We start from the raw sequence: 26,687 nt of genomic DNA, 5'->3' as shown, positions 1-26,687 counted from the left end.
ACTATCAGAATTTTTCACAATCTAAGAGATCGGACATACAGAATTCTTATGATTTCAGTCATCTCTTCTGAAAAAAAATGCCAAATATCTTCAAATTTATGTTAAAAGCACACTATTTTATACTGCGCTGTAGAAGACAAATTCAAATTCTGACCACTCCATACTAAAATAACAAATGCATTTAAATTCTCTGGGGTTTCTATAGAAATTTTAAAGAACTTAAGAATTGCAAAAGCCTAACATCTGAAAAAAATTATGTTCTATGTGTAAAATGCCTTTGACAGTTCTTTCTGCAAGTATACAAAAAAATGCATCAGTGAATCTGTGGTAAATTTAATAAATGTGCCAGTGTATTTAAGCAACAATCTGTATTATTGCTATTGTTTTAATTAATGAGAACTGTGATATACCAACACCAGCTATGTACATAGCATTGTTACATGCATCATTTTTAACGTTGAAACCATTCTCAGAAGGTGTATTTTCCTATATTTTGGATGAGAAAATTAAGGCTCTGCGAATATCAAAAGTTGCTTCAGATCATTTGGTAAGTGCACTGCAGGTCATTCTACAGAGATCCAGCATAAAGCTTCTACAGAGGGCTTTCTTTGAGACAGAGAACAACGGCTTACATTTTTTTTTGCTTCCCACACCATAAACTACAAATTCACAGTATTTTTTAAACGTATAGATCCTCAAACTGAATGGTTGGAAGAATGAATAGCTGCTCTCCATGGACCTCCCTGAGCACATTAAATTGAAGTCCCTCCTTCCAGCACACCCCATATTTAAGCCTGACCAGTCTGGACATCCAACCTAAGGGTCATTAGTCCATGTAATTGTCAGCAGAAAAAAAAAAATGTGCATGTTTACATTTCATATTTGCATGTGTTGTCTGTAGGACTAATGTTGTAAGGTAAATATCCCACATGCATTTCTATGCAGAAGAATGGCTCTCTTATTGCCATGCAAACATGTGCTTATTATTATGAATGTGTAAAGGTTAAACAGAATATTGATAAGCTTCCCTAATAAAGATGGAGAAGTGTGGCATGATCTTTTATACGCATGATGCATGGAACAATACAGTGATGTGATATATCGAGGTGAGAGAAGAGTGACACCATGCATGTGAAAAGACTAAGGAATAAGAGATCATGGATTCCTTAGTAAATTGTACTCTATCTCCTCAAAGAGACAAATTTACATTATTTTCAGCCAGTATTATACAGATTCAGCTCAACTGCTTTTGAAATGTTCCCATACAGTATGACGCTCTTAAAGGTGACTTAAGCAAAAGCCTGCTTCTAATGCAATAGGCCTTTAAAGCTTTGTGATTACCTCGATTTGTAAGATTTAAGAAGAGTAAACCTGTACCATCTGGTAGTAATTTTGTTAATGCACAACAGACTATTTTACAAGTGTACAATTTATCATATTATCAAATTCCTTGGTCTTAAGGAGATAAAAACCGCAGTGGTCAGATGTTACCAAGAGCTGTTTGGTTAAAGTAACTAACCTTTAAATAAAAGAATTGCAGAATCAGCATTAGATTGAGGAGATACTAGCCTCATCATAAAACTTAGAATTATTCTTTGAGAGAGAATATTTAAATAAAAGTGATAATGTGGGCAAGATGAAGAAATAATGCCAATCATCACCAATTATAAATAATGAAAAGGAAATCTCAATCCCCTGTAAAGTGATCAGATTAAAAATAGTTGAAAACTAAAAGGCTTAAGAAAATGTCTTTGATTTTTGCATTTTGAACCCTGTTTTAAGGAAGGATATTGTTCACAATATCTGGTAAAATCAAATGCCCTTTTGAATGTACTACTTTTTTTTTTTAAAGATTACAATTCACTTTGCTTGATGTCAACAGAAAGAAAAACATGCAGTCCATACTATCATAAGCAATCAGAAAGATTATAAGCAATTAGAAAAGTCAACTTTTTAAAAATAGAGAATTTACTAAAAAGTATTGATATGTAAATATTTGTCCAAATTAAAGATAAAATGTATAAACAATTCTTTAAGATAAATTCTAAAACTATATTTTAGAGAAATATTTCATCTGATAAATGGAACACTGAGAATTAAATAAACTATTTAGGACATCATCCATGAACCCACAAAAGATTGGGCCTTTAATTTGGCAAACTACTTTAACCTATAATTAAACAAAGTGCTCCCTGACAGTAGCAAAATCCCACTAGTCCTTGGCTATTGGGAGACATTTAATGGTCTGATCAGATATATCAAAGTGCTTGGAAACTGAAGAAACTGTAGCTGCTTGTGTAAGCATATATTTTAAGAAAAAAGTAAGAGAAGAAACAACATTTGCAAGTCTGCTTTCTATGCTGGGGTGGCAACCTAATCCGAAATTTCTATTGCAGGTTTGTTATCTGACCATGTGTGTTCATTTTGTATCATTTTAATATAGTACTTCTGCTTAATATATGGTATTATTTTTAATTATGAGGTACAACTTTCTTTTTGGCTGATTATTCCAATTTCTGAGACACTTTCTGCTTTCTGGAAGGTCTATTCTGACTAACAGATCATGGATGCTAACTAGCAGCATGCAACCATAGCAGGTTTCGTCTCAGTGATTTTCAAGAGTTGGCGGAATTCCATGTGGAAGGCAGCATAGGCATACTTGGTGAGGCAGTCCTCTATGTCATGTAATGTTACTTTGACTGAAACTAACATGAGGGTGGAACTAACTTTTGGAAAAGTATCCAAAACTGTTTTGGGTCTGAGTGTGCTGACTCATGCCCATAATCCCAGCCCTTTAGAAAACCAACCTTGGCAACACAGTGAGACCCCATCTCCACACACACACAAAAATAGCTGGATATGGCTGCACATACCTGTAGTCTCAGTTACTCACATGGCTGAAGTGGGAGGATCACCTGAGCCCAGGAGATTGAGGCTGCAGTGAGCCATGTTCACACCACAGCACTCCAGCCTGGGCGACAGAGAGATATCCTGTCTCAAACAAACAAATAAAACCAAAAGACTTGTTTTTTAGGAAACCTATTTGGAAAAACAAAAACTCCAGAATCATCTCAGGAGATTTAAGAGAATACTAACAAACAGTATGCAACAGTCAAAGCAGGATAGCATATCAACATTGTATGATATCAAAACTGAGGACTTTAATTCATATGTAAGTTCATTATAGTACTTAGATGAAACTTGAAAATATACAGTATATTGTTTCCCAAAGTCATCAAAGATTATCTGTTGAACTGGAAAATATTTTGTTTGGCAATCTTTGGTGTCCAATGCCTTACTTCTGCATCTAAATATACTTCACCCCTCTGTGGTCCTGGAGTCAGTTTACATAAAGTTAAAAGAACTTTATAAGGAATAACAAGTAGGTGTTTCAAAGGACCTGGACAAAAATGGGCATGTAGATTATACATTATAAAGCCCATAAAGGTATATATCTTACATATGGAGACTCATATATTGATGTAAACCTATACATTGACCAAAACAGGATATACTACAGTTTTACAAGTGTTTGGTTTTATGATCCATGAAATATCTCATTCAAAAGGTTTGCTTTAATTTTTGAAGTTAAACATCTTTCACCTTTCCAAGTTATTAAATTGAGTGTAGAATGAACAGGAACTGAAAATCAAGACAGGAGAACTTAAAATAATGCTTTATAATGAGGCTGCCATCAACAGTCCTCAGAACACTTTTGACTACGGTGGTTTGATTCTCAGAATGATCCTATTAAACAGGCAAACAAGATATCATTGTCTGAATATTTTCAACAATTAAAGGACTTGACTAAGGTTTGGTTGTTAGGACAGTTTCAAAAAACGTGCTTTGGATATAACAGACCTTTCCCAAGATGGTCACAGATTAAGCTTAACTTACTATTGAAATTGCTGCAATTTATTTTCTGTTTTGAATGAGATTGTGTGACAACCTCTGATATTCAGTCATTTAAGATCAATTTCTATATGTTCGCAATAATATGCAGAATGTACAAAATATTAATCAAATCAACATAAGGCCGTCCTCGTACCTAATGGATAAATAAGCAGGGAAATTTGCTAAACCCTATATATTTAAAATACTACTTTCAATGCTGTTAACAAGATAGGAAATACTGAATTTAGAACACAAAACAAATGGAAAAACTATATGAAATAAATCCATGAAAACCCTTTGTTGTTGAGTTTTTTGTTAAGATATATCATAATCAAATTTGAGTGTCGTTTTAGATGGGTTGATCAGGTCTAGTCTGTCATGGGAAAAATCCCAGGAAGAACTCTTATGATGGGAGACTCTACACTAAGCCATTATGTGACTCAGGGTAAATCAATGGGCTTGGCCTGTTGTCCCTGAAAACAAGGACCTTGCCTATTCACAATCTCTCAACTCTGCTCCATCTCTAAGATTCTGTATCAGTGTGTCACACTGATAGCAATGTCTTTACTCACAGAATTAACTTGTGTAGTATCTCCTATTTTTAAGCCAATAAAATATCATGCTTTAGAAAAAAGAAATGGTGTGGATGATACCCTCTTCCCATTTTACAGGAGAGTAAGATAAGAAATACAGAATTATACGTGGAAATAAAATTAACAAAATCACATATATTCAAAATTAGCAACTTTTCATTCCTGAGTATCCTAAAAGACAAATTTCTGACTTATATTTCATTCATTTAATACCTTCTCAAGAAATATGTATTGAGCTTTGACCACAAGACAGACATGAGGAATACAGGTAGCCTTTCATGTCTTATATATATTAGATAAGTAATATATAAATCATAATTTAGAATAGATTATAAGAGAAGCACTTGGTAAAAGGAAAAGGAACAGATCATAGGAAGAAGAAATCTAGTGTGGGTATTTGGGTGGGATTTTGCTGATGGCTTCTCTGAAGAAGTTGTCTTTGAGACCTGAAAAATGAACGTGTTAGACAAAGGGGGTGTAGGAACAGAATATTACAGATAGAAAACCACATGCCACGACTCTCATAAATTGGTACACCAAGCTGTTGGCATGCAAGCTTTCAAATGCACATGTAACATACGAATAGTGAAAAGACAGAGCAACAACCAAATGCTCACTGAAATTATCTTTTTAAATTGCATTGTCATCTAAACTAATTTATGTACTAGAACACAGAATGCTTTAGTTTATTGCAATCCTTTCAAAAGAGTGCTTGGACTTCACAGGTAGGTGTGAAATACTTGGCTTTCTTTTTTCTAGTTTCAGGGTCCAAACATGATGAGTCTACGTGTAATTATTTAAATAAAATTGCAAGTGTATGGGAAGTTTCAGGATGTTCCTTGCGAAGAGGAACCAGCCTTTCTCAACCAGTACTTTGCATCTGAATCACATAATTTCTCAATTCCCCTAAGGATAATACATAACGAGAACTGTTCTAGATGCATGGGAAAGAAGCTGATTCATTACACACAGTGGATACCTTTAGGGCACTAGGACAGAATTCTCCTGTGGAATAAGCAGTTGATGATAGCATTGCCCAATAAAGGTATACATAGAACTTGAATCAGTTTCTTAATTTCAGTGTTAGTCTAAACACTGCTTACTCATAATGTTCACCCAAAACACTCCTAGTGATTCTGTGGCAACTGAAAATTCTCACAGTTGTGAATCAGATATAGATAGAAATACGTGCAGAGGAGATAGAAAGCTGGATCTTTGTTCCCATACATTTATATCATCATCTTGCTTCTTGAAGAAAATTGGGATTGTTATGGCATGAGTAGTTTTGGATTTTCCTTTTCCATCAAGATTTAGATGACTAAACATATTCAGAGTTCAAATTGGTAGACTCACAACAATCATAAAGAGAACACCATTACTAATGTGTTTTAAGTGTGTCACCATTTACAATGACATTTAACATGCATTTTCTCGCTGAATTCCCTCAAGGATACATTGAACTAATCTACGTACGATTAGATAATTCATTTCACAGATGGAAACGATGAAATTTATAGAGATCAAATGTCTTCCATAAGATCATGCATTTAATAGGTGTTGAAACCCAAAATTATAATGTGGTCTTATAATGCCCGAGCCTACACTTTGTTCTACTAATCCCCAGCGTTTCAGTGATTAAATATGAAAATTAAGATAGACAGGAAACAATTATTTTTAAGTCATATATTCAATCCAATTACTGGTATAATAAAGTTGTGTTGACTTAACATATTTAAATCCCAAATAGAAAATGTATTTTGGAAAATAAATAGAATACATGACGTGCATTGACACTTTATGTAAGATGAACCTGAAAAAAAAAATCTATTTCTAGTTTACTGCTCAGGTTTCCTTTGACCTTCACACAACAGAGCTATATATTTATTTTGCAGAAACACAAATTTAACTTCTCAGGGAAAAGGGGCTTTATGACATCAGCTGTATTAAGTATGTTAATTTCCTCTGGGGGAGAGGAGGGGAAGAGGAAGCAAAAGACATTGAACAATGAAAGAAATTGGAAGAGCAGACGAAAGCACTAATCGAAGGAAGGGAGGAGAAGCAGATGGCGTAGGAAGGAGACATGTGGGAATTGGGGGGAAAGGAAGCAATTGGCAAGGAGTGGGCTGAATGCCAAATTTGTGAAGGATCTGAAGGGCACTGGGGATTTGGATGGGATGTGAGTCAGCTGCTTTTTACCAAAATATCACACCAACAATGGAAATCAAAGAAGCCTACAAAGACACACAGGAAGCAGAAAAGGACTGGGAAAAGACCTGATGACACACTCCATTCTAATAATTTTACCTCGTCAGCATGGGAATGGGAAGTGTTAAACAGTTATTTTTGGTTTTTTGGCTTTGTTTTGTTTTTTACTGCATAACTAAGTTGTTCTCCGACCTTCATTACAAATTTTCAAATCTTTAATTTGCTTTTGAAAGAAATGATACAGATAAAACCCTTCTATATATTTTAGCTATTTTTTACTTACCTTATATAAATGTGATTTGCTAGTCAATGTCACTCATACACAAAACAATTCATTTAAACCTTCTAGGATTACAGTGACCAACTATCCCCATTTTCCCAGACCTGAGGGATTTCCTGGGAATAGAATTCTCATTTCTAACACCAGGACTATCCTGGGCAAAACAGAATGGCTAGTTTTCCTATGTAAGGTAAAAATCTTAAGAAAAAGCTACTAAATGTGCTTGTTCATCATACTAAAGCATACTGATGCTGTAAATTTTTTTTCTACATTTTGCAAAGAAGAATGGATAAAATCTTAATTCAGTTATGCAATAAATAGATGAAGTGAAAAAAACAGTTACTGATTGGATAATGGCTTTGATGAAAATAAATATCTTATAAACAAATTCTTTCCCCATCATCTAAATTATTTTTTCAATCAAGTAAAAACAATGGTAGACATAGAGAATATTTGTGACATGCTACTGTGAGGACAGTAGAAAGAAGAATAAACAAGTCAGTATAACTTATCTCAAGGAATAATATAAGCCATTCAAAAATGCTTAAGTCACAAAGGCTCATACCAGCTAAGAATTTGAAGCATGAAAAAATGACTTTTTAAGCTCTTCTTCTTAATAAAATGAAACAATTCAGGATAAATGATTGACAAAGGTTATCATGAAGAAAATAATTCTGAAATTTCAGAATTGAGTCTAGGCAGAGCTTAATATTTATACTGTGGTGTTAATGTGTTAGTTTTTACTGTACTTTATTATAGCTATACAAAATTCCCCAGACACTATATTAATATTTTATTTAACGCAATTTTTCATTTGTTATGTAACATCTCATAATTGCTTACTTTTTTCAGCAATAACTTTTGAAATCTGTGCAGCTAATGATATTAGAACCTGGCTAATTCACAATTTGGACTGATAACTACAAAGCATATTCAGTTGAATGATTTACTGATTTATAATATCCTCTTCAATATAAATCCTTCTTTTGGTAAATGCCAAATGATGACAGTTAATTGTTTTCTTTAAATAACCTCTAATCTCTTTTTAGGTAAGACTTCCAGTCTTCAGAATAAATAACTTTAGGTTGTCAGAGCTATAATATTTGGCCATATTTGACCATTTCTGTGGCCATCTTTTATGAACCTACTCAACCTTTCAAATTTAAAAACCTTTTTAATGTTATAGATTTCAATACTGAACATAATATGGATTAGTTCTTGAACATGCCAAACCCCAGTTTCAAGACTACCACAACTTCCATTCTGTGAACTAATCTCTCCAAATCCTTGAATATTAAAAATAGTACTTCATAATGGAAATTAAGAGATACTATCGTCCTGAGTCAAAATTCGCACTGATAGCATAGCAGAGTTGTTATATATGTTGCAGAATCTATAGGACCCTATAAAACTGTTATGAATGAAAAAAATGGAAGTGACCCCTTGGTTGCCCTCTCTTTCCCCACCAGCCAATTTAGATGTAGCGACTGCATTAGCAGAAGTTTAGTATGTATCTGACAAGATTGTTGCCAGGATTAAATGGGTGAATATACACAAAGTGCTTATAATACGACCTGGCACATAGCAAGTGCTATCATCATCATCTCCTCGTTCTTCATCTTCTTTGTAAGACTAAATTGACAAGTATAAGCATACCCTAATGTAAAGAAAATAGCTTAGGCATTGGGTTTTCAAGTGGATAAAATGAGATTATATAAAGTATATAATACAGAGCAAGTTCTTAATATTCAATAGCTATATTATCTCTAAAAACTGACATTTATTTAAATTACATTTAATAAAATAAAATTTAAATAAATAAATGTAAATAATCTTTATTTACAATTTTTCAGATTAAAAAGGAACTTTTTTCTTTTTTCTTTTTTCTTGGGGGATGGAGTTTCACTCTTGTTGCCCAGGCTGGAGTGCAATGGCGTGATCTCGGCTCACTGCACCCTCTGCCTCCCAGGTTCAAGAGACTGCACTGCCTCAGCTTCCCAAGTAGCTGGGATTATGGCATGCGCCACCATGCCTGGCTAATTTTTTTGTATTTTTAGTAGAGACGGGGTTTCTCCATGTTGGTCAGGCTGGTCTTGAACTCCCGACCTCAAGTGATCTGCCTGCCTTGCCCTCCCAAAGTGCTGAGATTACATGCATGAGCCCCCGTGCCCGACAAAAGGAACTTTTTTTCAATAGACTTTCATGACACAGTTATGCAGAAGAGCTAAATACAAGGCCTTAAATAACTATCTTGTAACATTCAATAAACATATCATGTATATTATGTAGCAGATATGAAAATTTATTATTGTTTCTGTAAATATTCATTTACTAATCTAAAACAAAAGGTTTAATTCCTACTTGTCAATTAGCAGATCTCATATAAATACATAAAAGTATCATTTTCTGTTAGTATAATGGTATTAATTTATGATCTTATTTTAAGATATTAAGATAAACTATACAGTTGCTTTTGTCTCATCAGGTATCACCTAGGTACTATTAAATACCTTAATATTTTATTTCATAAACACATTTGTGTTTATGCTTGTAACAGTCAATTAAATAAGTTTTATTTATAAGCCATCCTCCATAAGAGATCAGCAATTTCATCTCTATGCCTGCAATTCCTGCAGCTCCCACCAGGTTCATTTTACAGAAATCCAATACAAAGTATGAGCAATTGATGCCTGGAACTTGGTGCAACTGTCTGTGACCCAAAGAAACTGTGCTAATTTATAACAAACTCACCTTTTTGCTGAGATAAAAATAACAAAATTGTCTAAGAATACAAATATAGAATAAATGGCAAAATTTTAAACAAACTTAATCTAGGAAAATATTTGTGACGTCTACTTTAAATGTTTTAACTTTTTCCTTAATGTAGAAGGCAATTTCAGTTTTCAGACTGAACGAAATAATTATTTTTTCAATACTTGGTGTTAACTTTTTCCCAATCTTAACATTTTCTTTTTTCCACCCTAATAAAATATCTTGAACTTAAATGCAGTATTTCTAAAAAGTAGTGAAATTTTTAAAAATCGCTTTTTGTGAGGTATTTTCAAAGACATCCAAAAGAGCACTTTAGTCCTCCAATTTATCTTTGTAAGAAAATTTCATTTATTAACAAGATGGATATGATTAAGTCTCAAACACATGAAGTAAATCAATTTAATCTAGCCTACCAATTAAACTACTTTAATTTCTAACTCTAAATATAAATATGCATGTCTAGAAAACAAAGAACACTAGAGACAAACATCATTTAAGGCCTCTTTCAAATGATTCTAAGAAACATGTGCCAAAAAAGTTCTAAGAAATTCTCCTATCATGTAAGACAATAAGAAAATGTTGTTTATATATTCATGGTTTATAATCATCCTGGATCTAAAATTTGGCTCAGAATCCAGGTCAATGTAAGAAGAAATGAATTAAGAACTTAAAAAAAAACACAGGTGCAGCTATCATTCTACTACCTATTTCCCCTTTTTGTAGGGTGTGTCTTTGTTCTCACAGCTGGGAGAGGTGTACTTTAAATCTTCAACAAAGAAAGCCACCACATTAAAGAACTCTAGAAATTCCTATAACCAAAACCGTGCAATAAGCATGCAATCTTCAATTGTCTTTCATAATGATATTATGTGCTTTAATCTTCTGTTCATCTGCACTCAGCACATTTGGCAAAGTACATTAACAATAGAGATGAAGACACTCATTTGAATACAAGGCTTAGGAAAGAAGAATCATGTACAATGGCTAATAACCAACATCTTTTAAGAATTTATTTTCACTATTGAAAAAAAGAACTTGAAATAATGTTACGTATTCTATTTATGTTCTAAGTTTTTGTTTTAATTATTCAATTTCAGTTTTGCCTAAAGGAAGAAAATAAAACAAAAACAATTACGATTTACATAAGATCAGTGATTTTGAACCCAAACTGCTGATTTTTAATGTATTCCTTTTCCCAAATGTATAAATGTGCTTTTTACCTCCAGTGTTTTATCAGTTCCACAGTCATAATTTATACAAAACACACAGATGGTCTTAGAAATAGTAAAAGTTTCAGATGTTACAACTTCCTAGCATATGGAACACCATCATGGATCATCATTTTGGCAGCATGTAAATGATTTAAAAGTTATTTATATATTAACATCTTGGCATCATTTCATAGTCATAGGTTTTTACAACTTTAAACTGATTCCTTATTGTAGGTGGTTCTTACATTTACTAGAAGCTACTGACGGTGTGGGGGAACTGATGCTCTTTAATTAGAGGACAGCATCCCCTTAGACAGCAAAAGTAAATGAAGATTCTAAAATAAATTAAACATTTTGGCATAAACAATAAAATGTCATCTAGTTCACTATATGATACATCAGGGAGTTCCAAGAATTTTTAAAAATCAAATTTATTATAGTGATTTTAAACTGTGAATGTCACAAAAAAATTAACACATAGACAAGCATACCCACAGAATACAACCTTTAAAATTAACTGAGATCTTTCAAAATGCAAGACTACAACCATCATTATTTTTTATCTAGAGTATGGAACACGACATTAAAAACAGTCGTCTACGCTCTGTGTCTAGTTTTGATCTTTCCAGTCTGTCTTGAAAAGTTCAATGAGGTTTTAACCCCCACCACTCCCCCGAAATGGCTCTTGTCAAGGTCATTCATGATTGCTCACCGAGTTGTTTAATCCAGTGGTGAATTCTTAATCCTCATTATTACTCCATCTACCAGCTGTAACTGGTAGTCACCGACACCTTCTTCAAACCGTCTTTACTTGGCGGCCCTTCTAATTTTCCTCCTTTCTCCGTGTGACTACTCCCTCTCAGTTTCCACTGCTCTTTCTGCCTCTTCTCTGTGAGAACTAAGCATTGGGCCGCTTTTCCTTTCTATCTGCAATCATTCCCTTGGTGACTGCAGTCTCCTGTTTTTAAATAACATATAAGCACTGATGACTCCCGTATTCATCAGGAAAGGCTATGCTGTATGTGCTGAAAAATCCTCAGTGACTTAATCAACAAAAGCTTTATTTCTCATTCATTTTACACGTCCATCTTGAGAAGACAGAGGTGTGGGGTAGAATGTTCTACATATAACTCAGGACTCAGGCTCTCAGGGTGTCTTCCACGTTGCAGTTGCACTACCTCAATAAAACCAGTAGCTTGCTTGGCTGCAGAGTGGTAAAGAGAGTACTGGAGTATTTAAATCACTAGTATTTAATTTCTTTAATGTTCACGCACAACCCACGAAGCTGAAAATGTCAAACAGGTCTGCCGGACAGCAAAAAAGCTGGGAGGTAGAGTGTTTCCTCTGCCCACAAGGATACGAGAACTGTATAGTAATGAGTACTTGTATGTCTACCACAGTTTAATTTTCTTCTCCAACCTCAACCTCAATTCTGAATTCCTGACTCATGTATCCAACTGCCTATGTGACAATTATAGTTGGATATCCAATAAGCATTTCAAAATTACCATGTCGAAAACTAAGCTCCTGATAACTTCCCACCCCAAATTTTCTCCTACAATCTATGGCATCTCCGTGAATGGCATCTACACCATTTCAGTTGTGCAGACCAATTAATTAGGAGGTCCTTGACTTTTGTCTTTCGCTCCCAAACACATCCGGTCTGTTAGCAAATTCTGTTGGCTATTGCTTTGTAATATATCCAGAATCTAGCCACTCCTCACTACCTCCCCATCCTACCAGCCTGGTTCAAACCACCATTTGTCTCTTACCCAGATTACCCTGAGAGCTCTCAATGGTTCTCCCTGTCTCTACCATTGCCACGTTTCAGTGTGCTCTCAGGAGAGCAGAGGCTTCCCAGATTACTTAGAAGAAAAGCCAAACTACCTACAACACCTGTAAGAGCCTACACAGTTGGACAATTATTAAATTCACAGCCTTTTTAAAAAGGCTATCTCCCTGATAGCATCTCCTATCAATCTTTACTCATTCTGTTCAACCCACACTGACTTTTCACTCTTCAGTGAATGCGTTAGGTATACCCCACCTTAGGGTTTTTGTATTTAATGTTTTGTCTGCCTACAATACCCTTCTTCCAGACACTTGTAGAGTTCATTCCATCAATTTTTTGAGGTTTTTTATGTGAGGCATTTTCTCTAATCAGCCTCTTTAAAATTTCAATCTCACCTGAACTCTAATGAATTCATCTACCTCTTCACAATTTTTAATAGGACTCACTATAGTTTAACTTACTGTATGTTATACCTATTTATTTTGGTTTTTGTCTGTATACTTTTCTCTATGTTTATAGGATTTATTATAGTTTAACTTACTGTACGTTATACTTATTTTGGTTTTTGTCTGTATATCCTTTCTCTATTTTTGTAGGATTTATTATAGTTTTACTGTGTATTACACTTATTTATTTGGTTTTATCTGTATACATGCTCATAAAATGTAAGCTTCAGTAGAACACTCACTGAGTTTTGATCAAGTTGCATCTCTAGGGCTAAGAATTTTGTCAGCCAGGTGTGGTGGCTCATGCCTGTAATCCCAGAACTTTGGGAGGTCAAGGCCGGCATATCACAAGGTCAGGAGGTTGAGACCATCCTGGCCAACATGGTGAAACCTCATCTCTATTAAAAATACAAAAATTAGCTGGGCGTGGTGGTGCACGCCTATAATCCCAGCTACTTAGGAGGTTAAGGCAGGAAAATCGCTTGAACCCAGGAGGCAGAGCTTGCAGTGAGGTGAGACTGTGCCACTGCACTCCAGCCTGGTGACAGAGCAAGATTCCATCTCAAAAAAATAAAATTAAATAAATAAAAAAAGAATTTTGTCATTAACTTGTATTAAACACGAATAGGTTATCAGGAAAGGCATGAGGGAAAGTCAGGGATAATAATGGTTTTAATGTGTTTGAATCAGTAAGGAAGGGAAAGGGGAATTATAGATAATGGTCATTAAATGATCTAGAATATATTTTTAAGGGCAAAGTATTCTTATCTTCATTGTACATGAATCCAAAAGGAATCTGTTATCGCTAACAAGAGAAGAATTTGTTTCTTCACTCTATTCCTTGCATAGTGTTTCTTGACTTCATTTCCAAAAACCAACGTTTCCACATATAGTTCCTTTTATCATGTGACTCTGCAGCACCTCTGATAAGCAGAACCAGATCATCCTCACACCAGTCCCAAGAATTATAGAAATCCTTTGGGAGACTCATTCTCATTCAGATTTACATGAAAAAAAATGCTTAATTTTCTTTCGAGGTACCTAAAACTTTGTCTCACACAACTTTCTCTACTTTTCTCACTGTTAATTTTTTCCAAGCGAATCTACTAACCAGTTGCTCAGAAACAGAGCAACTACTAATTAGGTTTGTGTGGTCTGCATTATAACTTTGCTCTTGTATATCTTCAGCAGTGACCTTTTCCTCACACATACATTCTCCTAGGGAACTTTAAATCTTGACCAGCGAATTCACAATGGACAGATATCAGCGCATGCTGAACAAAGACAATTGTAAAGGGAAATATTGAGCAACCACAAAATCAATGAGGGCTTGGTGACTGAGGGGCTTTAGTCAACACCTTCCAAGACAAAACAAGCAAGGAAGTCATAGAGAATCACTGCTGTCAAGAAGAAAACGCATCTTGACGTCATACAAATCACATATAATTTCTTACATCAGAGCAGGCATTTGAAATCCAATAATCTCATCACATGACTTCATTTTATATTGAGATAAATTCTTCATTAACCACCTTTGAAAATAAGATTTTATTTTTCAGAAACAATATTGAACTCTATAGAACAGAAAAACACATAAAAATGAGAAAAAAACATAAAAACATCTTGAAGTGGTTTAAGAGGCCTTCTGGAAACATACTAAAAACAGATCTTCTTTAATAAATAATTTTTACTATAACACATGGAAATTTTATGAGCCCTGAGTTATGATAATAATTAAGTCATACATAAAAGTGTTAACTCTGAGACATTAAAACAGGAATTACAGTTTTTCTTTTACTGATCTCTAAACACCATGAATTTTCCTCACTTATTTTCACATCAACACAGAAAGAATTGAAATATATTTTTTTTAAAGAAAAACTGAATATGGGAGCTGATACAAGCCTTTATTTAAAATAATCTACTTCATTTTTCTCTTTTTTCTTTGGTAAACATACACACAGTTAGACCTACCAATGCCCCCTGCTGTTGAATTCAATACTCACAGTTATTCTTTCATCTTTATCATCGAGTGGAGAGCCATCTTTCTTCCACGAAATGGTGGGCTCAGGATGGCCTCGTGGAGGCTGGCATTCCATTACTGCGGGCTCTCCTACTGCAACCATGACATCCGAAGGGTTTTGTCTGAAGTCATCCCGAAGTACTGTGGGAACAAGATTAAATCATTATACTCAAAAGTGATACATACAGTCCTAATCTCTGAACTTCTGCAGGAGACATTTATTATAATTATCATTAACTCCTACTAACAGCTCTTGCAATACAGCTTTAAGAATCTGTATCTACTTACAGATATCTGCAATTTAATAAAGATATTTGGCCTTAAACATACATAGGAGGGATAATCTGATGTTCTCCGCTGTTTAGCGTGCTCACAGTTAGCATTCGGCTCATCTTTAACTTGCATTTCTCTTCTGCCTGCTGCCTACATTTTTCTCAGCCATGTGTTAACGAATACAACTGAATCCTCCTTTTATCGATGTGACACCACAGGATAATGCTTTCTATAATTAAATGAATTACATATACATGCAAAGCTAAATATTAAAAGAAAAAAAATTAAGGTACTTCCAAGCATGAATTTAATTGAGTGATATTTTATACATATATAAAATTAATGTATAAGGTTACATAATCATTGTAATTTAAATACGCCCATTATAAAAACTTTAGACATATCTACAAAGCCACAACATTGAAACTCATTGTGTTTTTCCATCATTCCCGAGAATGTTAGAAGGCACCAATATGGATAACAACAGTGCTACCAACAGCGCTACTTTTATATTCTACGTTTTTGTTGTTTTTTGTGTGTATATTATCTCATTTAATCCTTAACCTATTCAGAATGAGAAATATTATTAATTCTACCTGTACTACTAACATTAGTCCCATATTGTGGAGGAAGAAATAATGCACTATTGTAAATTCACTATTGTAAATTGTACAATTCACTGTCATAATCTCAACTGGCTACTAATATAATATTAACATACTGTAAAACAAGCAGTATTTTGTAACTGTTAGAAACCAAATACATATTCCAAAAATAGTTCATGCAGTAAAATTGTCCCAGTGTCTTGATAACATCAAGAAATCATGAATTATTTGGCATGTTAGTCTTAAATACAACTCTAAATAGTATGTTCAAGACATGCAATCTTGAACATACTATTTAAGACTTGTGCTTCCCTTCTCACAAAAGAGGGATGAAGATACATACACTTCAGTACAAAGTCCAATAAATAGTTATAGTTCCTCCACCCAGCTTTCCTTGATCTAATGTGTAATAGAATGTCAACCATTTTGGTAACCTAATTTGACATGGTACTGAAAATGTTTATTAGTATGTTAAGTGTATAGATTTGGATTGATAAATGTTATTTATCTTTTAAAACCTATTGAATTGGGCTGGGTGCGGTGGCTTACGCCTCTAATCCCAGAACTTTGGGAGGCCGAGGCAAGAGGATTATCTAAGGTCGGGAGTTCGAGACCAGCCTGACCAACATGGAAAAACCCAGTCTCTACTAAAATTATAAAATTAGCCGGGTGTGGTGGTGCACACCTGTAATCCCGGCTACTCAGGAGGCTGAGGCAGGAGAATCGCTAGAACCCAGGAGGTGGCGGTTGCAGTGAGCTGAGATCGTGCCATTGCACTACAGCCTGAGCAACAAGAGCGAAACTGTCTCAAATAAATAAATCAATCCTATTGAATTTTTAAATGAATATTTGAATTTAATATTTATTACTATAATTTTGTACTGGAATGGATGTCTTTCCATTCCACTGGCATTTAAAAGTGCTTCATGGATGAAGTACTACCATGTAAAAAACTTATGATCTAACCATTCTTTCAAAAAATCACTCTTAAACTTTGGTTTCAAAACCTCAGACAAGTTTAGGGGCTTACGAAAACCTATATTTTTCTCTTGCTTTTTAAAATCTGTCCTTCCTCTATTCCAACCAAGTAGATGCATACATTTGAGTAAATTATCAAATCCATGAAAAAAAATCCCCATTTTAAAAATCTGAATATTAAGACAACTTGGGCATAGCATGACTATGTTAATATTTGGAAACTACTGCTTCAAAGAGAAGACTTTTTTTTTTCTTATCTTTGGAAAGAACAGTAAAAGGAAAACCAAAATAAATCTGACTGCACCAAACTGTTTAAATTCTAACTTCAAAACTATTCACTATTAATAAAATATATAGACACAAAGGTAAACATTGTTAAACTGAAAACTCCAGCTACTGTTACCACGTAACAAAAGAACAGAGTATAAAGACTTTCACTATTTATAAGCTTATATTATTAGTAGGTGTTAAGAATGTAACACAAATAAAATGCAAGGCTTGTAGAAAAGGCAAATGGATTGACCTTGACAGGCAGTATGTGCCTTTGCTGGATCACATTATTAATCAATGATAACACCTCTGAAAAGGTTCACATCTTTGAAACACCCAAAAGTAAAGTACTTTTCAAATAAAAGTAAACAATATGCACAATTTTTCTATGTGGCAAACTTAAAACCAGTTTGGTAATGCTATATCTTATTTACATACCGAATCATTTCTCAAATAAACCAATGAATGATAAAATGTCTTGCAGAAATATCAAAGGTCTAAGTCAGATAAATCAAGTTTGTTTTTTTTTTTTTAACATTTATTATGTTATTTGGCCTTTTACAATATATAATGAAAAACTAACAAAATGTAATCCATTAAAAATTGTTGCTTAGTAATGCTCATGTAATTATTTTTGCAGCTGTGAAGCATAAAACGTTAGCATTGCCTATGACTATGGGCAATTCTGCATAAAGTTATGAATTTAACATTTTTCTTCTCTCTTCTAAAACTAAGTTTTCTCTCTTATATTTATCCCAAAGATTTCCTTTTGGGGAAAAATAATATGGTATCACATTATAAAACTATATGAAACTTTTAAATTGTCTAGTTTTCAAAATTCATGTGTATATTTAAGTCATCACAATAAAAATCAAATTCAAATGAATCACAGCGTTTTGGCAGAAAAACCAAAAGCATCCATATACATCCCAGACACAGATCTTTTGACAAGCTTCTCCTTTTCTCCTTTAACATTTCTATTAACCAAAGTATATACATTTTTAATGTTTCTTGATTTGAAACGTGAAAATTTTAATTTGGAATTGTCAAAAAGGTCTAATAATTTGAAAAGAGCAAATAGCATACATAGTGTATCCAAGTAGATATCACCTAAAAAGGTATTAAACCAGAGTTCCCCCTAATATTATATAAATATAGCATGTATTTCATATTTGTGTAGTCTCATTTTATGTATACAGTTTTGTACATATAATTTAACTGGATGGCATTTCCTTTTTTTCCATTCTATTAAATTAGTGAAAATATACGCTTCATTGAATATTTGAATCCTAGAAGGCTTTTTTCTTAAAAAAAAAAAATGGTTCACTGAGCCAGGCGCTGTGGCTCACGCCTGTAATCCCAGCCCTTTGGGAGGCCGAGGCGGGCGGATCACCAGGTCAGGAGATGGAGACCATCCTGGCTAACACGGTGAAACCCCGTCTCTACTAAAAAATACAAAAAACTAGCCGGGCGAGGTGGCGGGCGCCTGTAGTCCCAGCTACTCGGGAGGCGGAGGCAGGAGAATGGCGGGAACCCGGGGGGCGGAGCTTGCAGGGAGCCAAGATGGCGCCGCTCACTCCAGCCGATGAGCGAGACTCCCTCTCAAAAAAAAAAAGAAGTTCACTAATTGTACAAAACATAACAAAACATATAATCACCTACTTTTTGAAAACTTTACATCAATTTTAACACAATTCTCAAACTAAGTAAACATCATTTCAGAAAGGAATTCTAAAATTCAGTGGTGTCTTTGCAACTTATGTGGGTAATATTAAGACAGGAAGCAAAGAATAAAAAAAGTTAAACGGAAAGTGTTCCAAGTAATATGGGGACTTTAACACTTGCAAAACAGTCTTTAAGTGCATTGTAGGAAATTTTAGAACTGAAACATAACATTACAGAATGGGCAGAAGTCTTTGACAACATATAATCAATCCCATAAACAGAGGCAACCAAGTCCCAGGAAGCTTTGCTTGTGTTATTTATGAGAAGGGGACCAGAAGAAAACCCAGGCATCCTGATTCCCAATGAAGTCTTTTTTTGTTTCTTTGTTAACCATGTCACTATTGTGCTGTAAAAATGAAACTGTTTCTATCTAGTCCATTGTATCTCCAATAAATTCACTTTATTATTGCAAAAGGTTTGACGTATGGTAATTGTGCATCACTGCGCTACAGTTTCACCACTATCCAGTCTTGGTAGGCTCAAGTTCTCAAGTTAAGTGTGAACAACTAATTGTGAATACTTGTGAACTACATACAATGCCTTTACCTTCATGAATCATAGAATCTCAGTGTGGTTAGGGGCCTGTCAGATGTGTGATCTGCACTTTTTTGCTTTAGAAATTAATAAATTAAGGCTCCTCAGGGAGAGAGGAGCATGCCACACAAATAATAATAATAATAATAATGTCAGCAACATAATAATGATGTTAGCAATGGCTGATGCTAATTGAACATTTACTGTGTAAGGAATCTCAGTAAGTAACAACTCATTTAATACTCATAACAAGTCTATGATAAAAGGAATGTATTGGTTTTGATTTGCAGATGAGGAATTTGTAGGACTTGGTACCCAAGCTAGAATACACATCTCCAGTACATAAAGAACACTTCTCTACCAAGTTACTTGCCTATCTGGTCTTTTTTTTTTTTTTTTGAGGCGGAGTCTCGCTCTGTCGCCCGGGCTGGAGTGCAGTGGCCGGATCTCAGCTCACTGCAAGCTCCGCCTCCCGGGTTCCCGCCATTCTCCTGCCTCAGCCTCCCGAGTAGCTGGGACCACAGGCGCCGCCACCTCGCCCGGCTAGTTTTTGTATTTTTAGTAGAGACGGGGTTTCACCGTGTTCGCCAGGATGGTCTCGATCTCCTGACCTCGTGATCCGCCCGTCTCGGCCTCCCAAAGTGCTGGGATTACAGGCTTGAGTCACCGCGCCCGGCCACCTATCTGGTCTTAATACAGTGTTCATAATTCTAAATACACAAGTATCATGACATAATTAACATTTCAGACTCAGTCTATTGTAACATAAGTAAGAAATTTCCCTCCTGATAATCATATGGCTATCTTTGAATATATTCTGCATTCCTGTATTTCTTCAGATTTTTTTTCTTGGAAGAGGACACCACATTTTCAGAAAAATATTGAGAATTAGATTTCATTATTCACGATACATATGACGTGCTCATTTTTATCAATGTTTCCCCTATTTCAACCACAAAATGATTGAAAAAGTTGTATATTAATAAGCATTTTAATTAAATATGGGCAATTTAATTACAAGTGGGTATCTTGGGAAAAATAGGGGAAGATATTCTGCAGTCCTGGGATTTATTTTTTTCCACTTGCAGCAAATAGTAACCTCTTGTCAACTAGGAAAAAAAATAAAATGAAACCCTTAAAAAATAAGGTATATTGGAGGAGAAAATAAAGAAGAGGTAAATAAAGACAACTCTACAAATGCTCAGTAACAACCTGTTTCTGTTGCCATGTAACATTTTAATTGTTCTCAAAATTACTACTCACATACCTAGTCTTTAATTTTGAGTACAGATAATATTGCTTACTTTTATGATACTCCTACTTCCCTGTCTGAACACCAACTTCATGCTGATGTAAATAAGTGTAATTTAATACCAAGATAACTATCATTCTTTCATTTAACACATCTGCACTGAGCACATACTTTGTGTCTGGCAGGTATGCTATAACTCTTGTATATTCCTTGCAGTGAAGTATATGTAAAATGTTGACGTCTGTCAAAAAACATTAATATTCACCTTTTTGGGAAAGAGTAATACCATAGGGTCTTATTGCAGGTTATTTTGAATTAAGAGATATATTTTGAAGGCTGGATCAGAAAGCATACCATAAAGTTTTCTATAACTATTTGCGTTCCTACATTTTAGCTGACAGCATTGCCCAGAAGAACAAAGTGCTGTTCTTTGTATAAATGTGTGAAAAAATCCTTAATATTTCTGAAATAATTCCAAACTTTAAAAAAGATTCCAACAAAAGGATGAACGTACAGAAAGATAACCCATTGAGGAGGAAAACTAAAAAATAACAAGTAAAATAATATTCCATCAAGTATTATCCATCTTAGAACACCATCTTCTAAAGCTAAGGAATTTGTTTCTAAAAAAGATGTATGTGAACATCAATTCTATATAAAGTTTTCCATTTAATTTTTAAAATTTGACACTGAATATATCTAGGAATATTCTACAATAATTATGTCATCTTCTACTTGTATTTTTCTTATATCATGCAACTTTGCTTTTAAACCTTAAATTATGCTTTGCTTAAGACCCTGGAAGAAAATATGCTGGTAGAAGCACTTTTGAAGATTTGACAAAACTCTTATGTTCTAACCGAGGAAAGGAGCACTTTTATTCAAAAATGATACACTCTGAAAAGCTGACATAGCAGATGGTGGATGACAAATATCACTCAACATTACATGATAACAACAAGCTAATGTGAATGAATACAAGGCATTGCAAATAGAATGAGAAGAATTACAAGAATAAAAACAATTACTAGCAAATTGTTTATTTATATAGTGTATGATGGAGAAGCAAGCTAACTTAAATACAGTTGTATGTTTCTGTATTCTGCTGGGCTGTAGAAATGGGGCCATGTTGTCCCTGGTCTTTTAGTTGTTAGAATTACATCCAGATTGGGTTCCAGCTTAAACCACATTCACATTTTGCATAAATATAAACACCATAATGGCACTTCCTGTACCACTGTGCAAAACACTGCCTAGTGCTTATTTCAACAGCACTAAGTCTTCAGGACAAAGAGAAGGTAAGTGTGGCATAGTAGGTTTCAGTTAAAATTTGTAATGTGTTCCAGAGAAAAGTGTACATCAGTAAGGATCAGCTTTTTTTTTTTTTTAATTTGACTTTAAGTTCCGGGATACAAGTGGAGAATGTGTAGGTTTGTTACATAGGTATACATGTGCCATGGTGGTTGGCTGCACCTATCGACCTGACATCTAGGTTTTAGGCCTCGCATGCATTAGCTATGTGTCCTAATGCTCTCCTTCCCCTTTCCCTTCTCCACCCCCGACTGCCCTCATATGTGCTGTTCCCCTCCCTGTGTCCATGTGTTCTCATTAGAATCAACATTTAAATAGTTAATATTCAGCAGACTTGAAAGTCTGATAGATCATTTTAAAATGTATCACCAAAGTAAGTCAAATGGCTAAAATCATATGTTCTAACTTAAAAGTCAGTAACTTACTGTATGTTTGCATTTTATACACTTTAAAATAACCTATAAATTAGATTTATTTTAAAAGTTCACTATTTACAGGACATCATTTTATACAGTAATAAATGTTTATTTATGAATCAGAAAACAGAAGTCTAGAATGTCAGAATCAACACAGATTCTGTCACCATTCTGTGATTTTAACAGGTACATTCACAATGACTCAGTTATTTCCACAAAAAAACAGAGTTTTATACTCTATCTTGATAGGGTTATTATGAAAGCTAATTATTTAATGTTTATACAGGACTTGCCATTTATATGGTGCATTACATCTGCAAAGAAGTATTGCTATTAGTCACTATGTAAGGAATTGCCAAATTTCTCAGCTGCCAGTACAAATGGAAAGGAGGACAAAGAATGCCATTGATGAGGGTTTTAAAGTGCCAGAGCAAAAGTCACACCCAGGAGTAGCCTGGCAGGGTTAAAAAAACACAGACAAAATGAGGATATCTGAGCTACGGGACCCTGATTAGGGCAAGACAGGCATGCATTCTTTCTTTTGTAAAATCCAACTTTTCATGTAGCGCCTTGCAGCAAGAGTTCTCAATCAAAGAAATATGCTTCTGTATTTATTGCCTGGCTCTTTGTATCTGAAGGTCAGTTCCATGAGAACAGGGAATTTGTGATTATCCTCTAGTATTTCCAGTGCCCAGGACAACATCCAAGACATAGGAGGTATCCAGTAAATGTTTACTACACTTTCCAATATGCTAAGTAGTAGATTTTAAATAGTGGCTTGCATTGGCAGGAGTTCTATAGTGGTAGTGCTTGAGGTATAGGGAGATAGACACATATATTCAAATAAACACCTACATACATATACAACTATAATTGTGATACATGTCATGAAAGAAAGGGATGTGGGAGAACAATAAGAAACATAATTTAGATTGGAGGTGAGGGAAGAGTAAGGAAGTAACAGTTAAGGTGAGGCTTGAGTAATGAGTAAAACTTATCCTAGGGAAGTGCATTGCAGGCAGAGGAAATACTTCAGGTGAAGACAAATCCTGGCACACTGTAAACGTCGTGGATGCCGTGTAGTGGGACCGGTGGAGAGCAAAATAAGACAAGCTTGGTAGGGACGACAGGGACCAGATTTGCTATGCACAGCAGCCATGACCAATTCCAAGGAGAAGCCACTGGAGTCTTAAGCAAAATAGTGGTATAATGAAATCTCATACTTAAATGTTCATTCTAGCCGCTCTGTGAATGAAATGGAGAGGGAAGTAAGAAGGGATATGGAGGCCGGGTGTGGTGGCTCATGCCCATAATCCCAGCATTTTGGGAGGCAGATGCTGGAGGATGGCCTGAGCCCAGGGGCTGGAGACCCACCTGGGAAACATAGTGAGGTACTATCTCTACAAAAAACAAAATTTACAAAATTAGCCAGGCATGGTGGTGCTCGCCAGTGGTTCCAGCTAGTGGGGAGACTGAGGTAGGAGGATCGCTTGAGCCTGGGAGATTGAGGCTATTTGAGATATGATTGCACTACTGCACTGCAGCCTGAGCAATAGAGCCAGACCCTGTTTGGGAAAAATAAACAAACAAAAAAGGAAGTGTAGAGACCAATTAGAAGGCTATTGAAGTAATTACAGGTAAAATGGTGATGGTTTTATACCATTATTATGATATCAGATTTGACACAACAGTGACAGATTGGAGGTATATTTTGTTGGTAAAAATCAAAATGATTTACTGAGGGGCTGAAGTTGACAGAGAAAGACATCAATAATAACACCCAGGCTTCTGATCTGAGTAACTGATCATGCCATTTTCAAGGTACAGGAGAATAGGTAGACAACATATAAGTAAATCCTTCTATGAGGAAGAACAAGAAAACATAAGATATCCTTATTTTTTAAAAAATTTAGGCCGGGCGCGGTGGCTCAAGCCTGTAATCCCAGCACTTTGGGAGGCCGAGACGGGCAGATCACGAGGTCAGGAGATCGAGACCATCCTGGCTAACACGGTGAAACCCCGTCTCTACTAAAAAATACAAAAAATTAGCCGGGCGAGGTGGCGGGCGCCTGTAGTCCCAGCTACTCGGGATGCTGAGGCAGGAGAATGGCCTAAACCTGGGAGGCGGGGCTTGCAGTGAGCTGAGATCCGGCCACTGCACTCCAGCCTGGGCAACTGGGCAACAGAGCCAGACTCCGTCTCAAAAAAATAAAAAAATAAAAATTTAAAACATGGTTTGAGAGTATAGAGTCTGATATGAAAATTGTTTCATTGGTTAAAAAATATTATGGCTTTAAATTCACCCTTTAAATTCACCCCCTTGATATTTAACACAAGATGGATTTTGAGCTATTTTGATCTATATGCTACCATATTTAAAATCTTATTTGCTAACTGATAATATTCCTTGATCAATGAATTCATACTTTAATTTTGGTGATGACAAATTTTAATCTAGTTTGATCCATATAATGTATTTTTTAACTGAAAAACTCAAATACATCTGACACATTCTAAGTTTATAAATGTTATATACAACATGTGTGGATTATATATGTATATGTATGCATAATACAGATATGTGACATATATGACCACTAGTCATTGATATACTGTGATGGTAACACTAAGCACCAAATTATGGTAAAAACAAAACAAAAACAAAACAAAAACACTCAGTAATTTTGATTGGAGAATGAAAATAACTCAAAACATGGGGCATTTCCAAGGACTGCCATAAATTAAGTTCAATAACATATTAAATCAATAACAATAAAATCAATAACATATTAAAGGATATGATATATCAATATTTAAGGACACAAGAACTAATAGCATATTAAAAATTATTATACAATTAGAATACAAAAAAAGTTCATTGCATTTCACTTGCACATATGTAAAGCATATGTAAAATTCCCTGGAATTATACTGAATCCCAAAAATCTTATGGATTTTATTTTTGACTCACTTAATCATTCATTCAATAAAAGTGCAACACACTGTATTTGGTGATGGTAGCTAATAAGATAAACAAGACAAAGTCTGCTTTCAGGTCACTTATTTCAGAATGTGTTTTTCTCTCTCCTTTGTGTGTGTGTGTGTGTTTGTGTGTGTGTGTATTTCATAGCATGCTTCGTTTAATTGAAATTTTAGATAAAAGTCTAATATGCAAAACAAATAAAGGAGATACTATTTTACTTTTCCACCTGGGGCTATCCTGCAGAAGAGTTCAGGTCTAGTGGTCCTGAAGAAAAGGCTCAAAAGTCACTAGTAAACAACAACAACATAATGCGAATAACAGCTCATATACAATCATAACTTTTTTATTTTATTTTATTTTATTTTAGACAGTTTCACTCTTGTCACCCAGGCTGAAGTGCAGCAGCACAATCCACAGTCTCGACTCACTGCAACCTCCGCCTCCCGGGTTCAACTGATTCTCCTGCCTCAGCCTCCCAAGTAGCTGGGATTACAGGCAAGCACCATCACACCCAGCTAATTTTTGTACTTTTAGTAGAGACAGGGTTTCCCAATGTTGGCCAGGCTGGTCTCGAACTCCTGACCTCAGGTGATGCACCCGCCTCGGCCTCCCAAAGTGGTGGGATTAAAGGCATGAGCCACTGCGCCTGGCTGAGAATCATAACTTTAAATAATCTTAGTACAACCTTCCCTACTTCCACTCCCACTCGCAATTGCAAATGAGGACACATAGGTGATGAAAGGGCTCAAGGTTGCACGATGAGTGACTGAACACACAGGATTACATCCTGAAACAGATGTTTTCATCTTTTATTTTCATAAAGACACACATATTTTTTAAGTGCCTGAAAAAGACTAGAGTGTTTTCTTTTTTTTTTTTTTTTTTGAGACGGAGTCTGGCTCTGTGGCCCAGGCTGGAGTGAGCGGCGCCATCTTGGCTCCCTGCAAGCTCCGCCCCCCGGGTTCCCGCCATTCTCCTGCCTCAGCCTCCCGAGTAGCTGGGACCACAGGCGCCGCCACCTCGCCCGGCTAGTTTTTTTTGTATTTTTAGTAGAGACGGGGTTTCACCATGTTAGCCAGGATGGTCTCCATCTCCTGACCTCGTGATCCACCCGTCTCGGCCTC

The 26,687-nt window shown here is 35.2% G+C and overlaps 1 protein-coding gene across 5 annotated transcripts in view; it reads right to left on the bottom strand.

Moving 5' to 3' along the window:
* Window positions 1-26,687, bottom strand: part of ROBO1 (roundabout guidance receptor 1) — a 420,921-nt gene that overhangs the window by 130,272 nt on the left and 263,962 nt on the right. For all 5 annotated transcript variants that reach the window (XM_033211602.1, XM_033211603.1, XM_033211606.1 and 2 more), the window contains exon 3: window positions 15,200-15,357. In XM_033211602.1, the coding sequence (XP_033067493.1) occupies window positions 15,200-15,357 (158 nt within the window). The remainder of the gene's footprint in view (window positions 1-15,199; window positions 15,358-26,687) is intronic.

The sequence above is a fragment of the Trachypithecus francoisi genome, unplaced genomic scaffold (genome assembly GCF_009764315.1).
Source record: "Trachypithecus francoisi isolate TF-2019V2 unplaced genomic scaffold, Tfra_2.0 Lachesis_group0, whole genome shotgun sequence".
NCBI classification, from domain to species: domain Eukaryota; kingdom Metazoa; phylum Chordata; class Mammalia; order Primates; family Cercopithecidae; genus Trachypithecus; species Trachypithecus francoisi.
The sequence above is the reverse complement of the archived record's forward strand: the minus strand, read 5'-3'. Positions and strand labels throughout refer to the sequence as shown.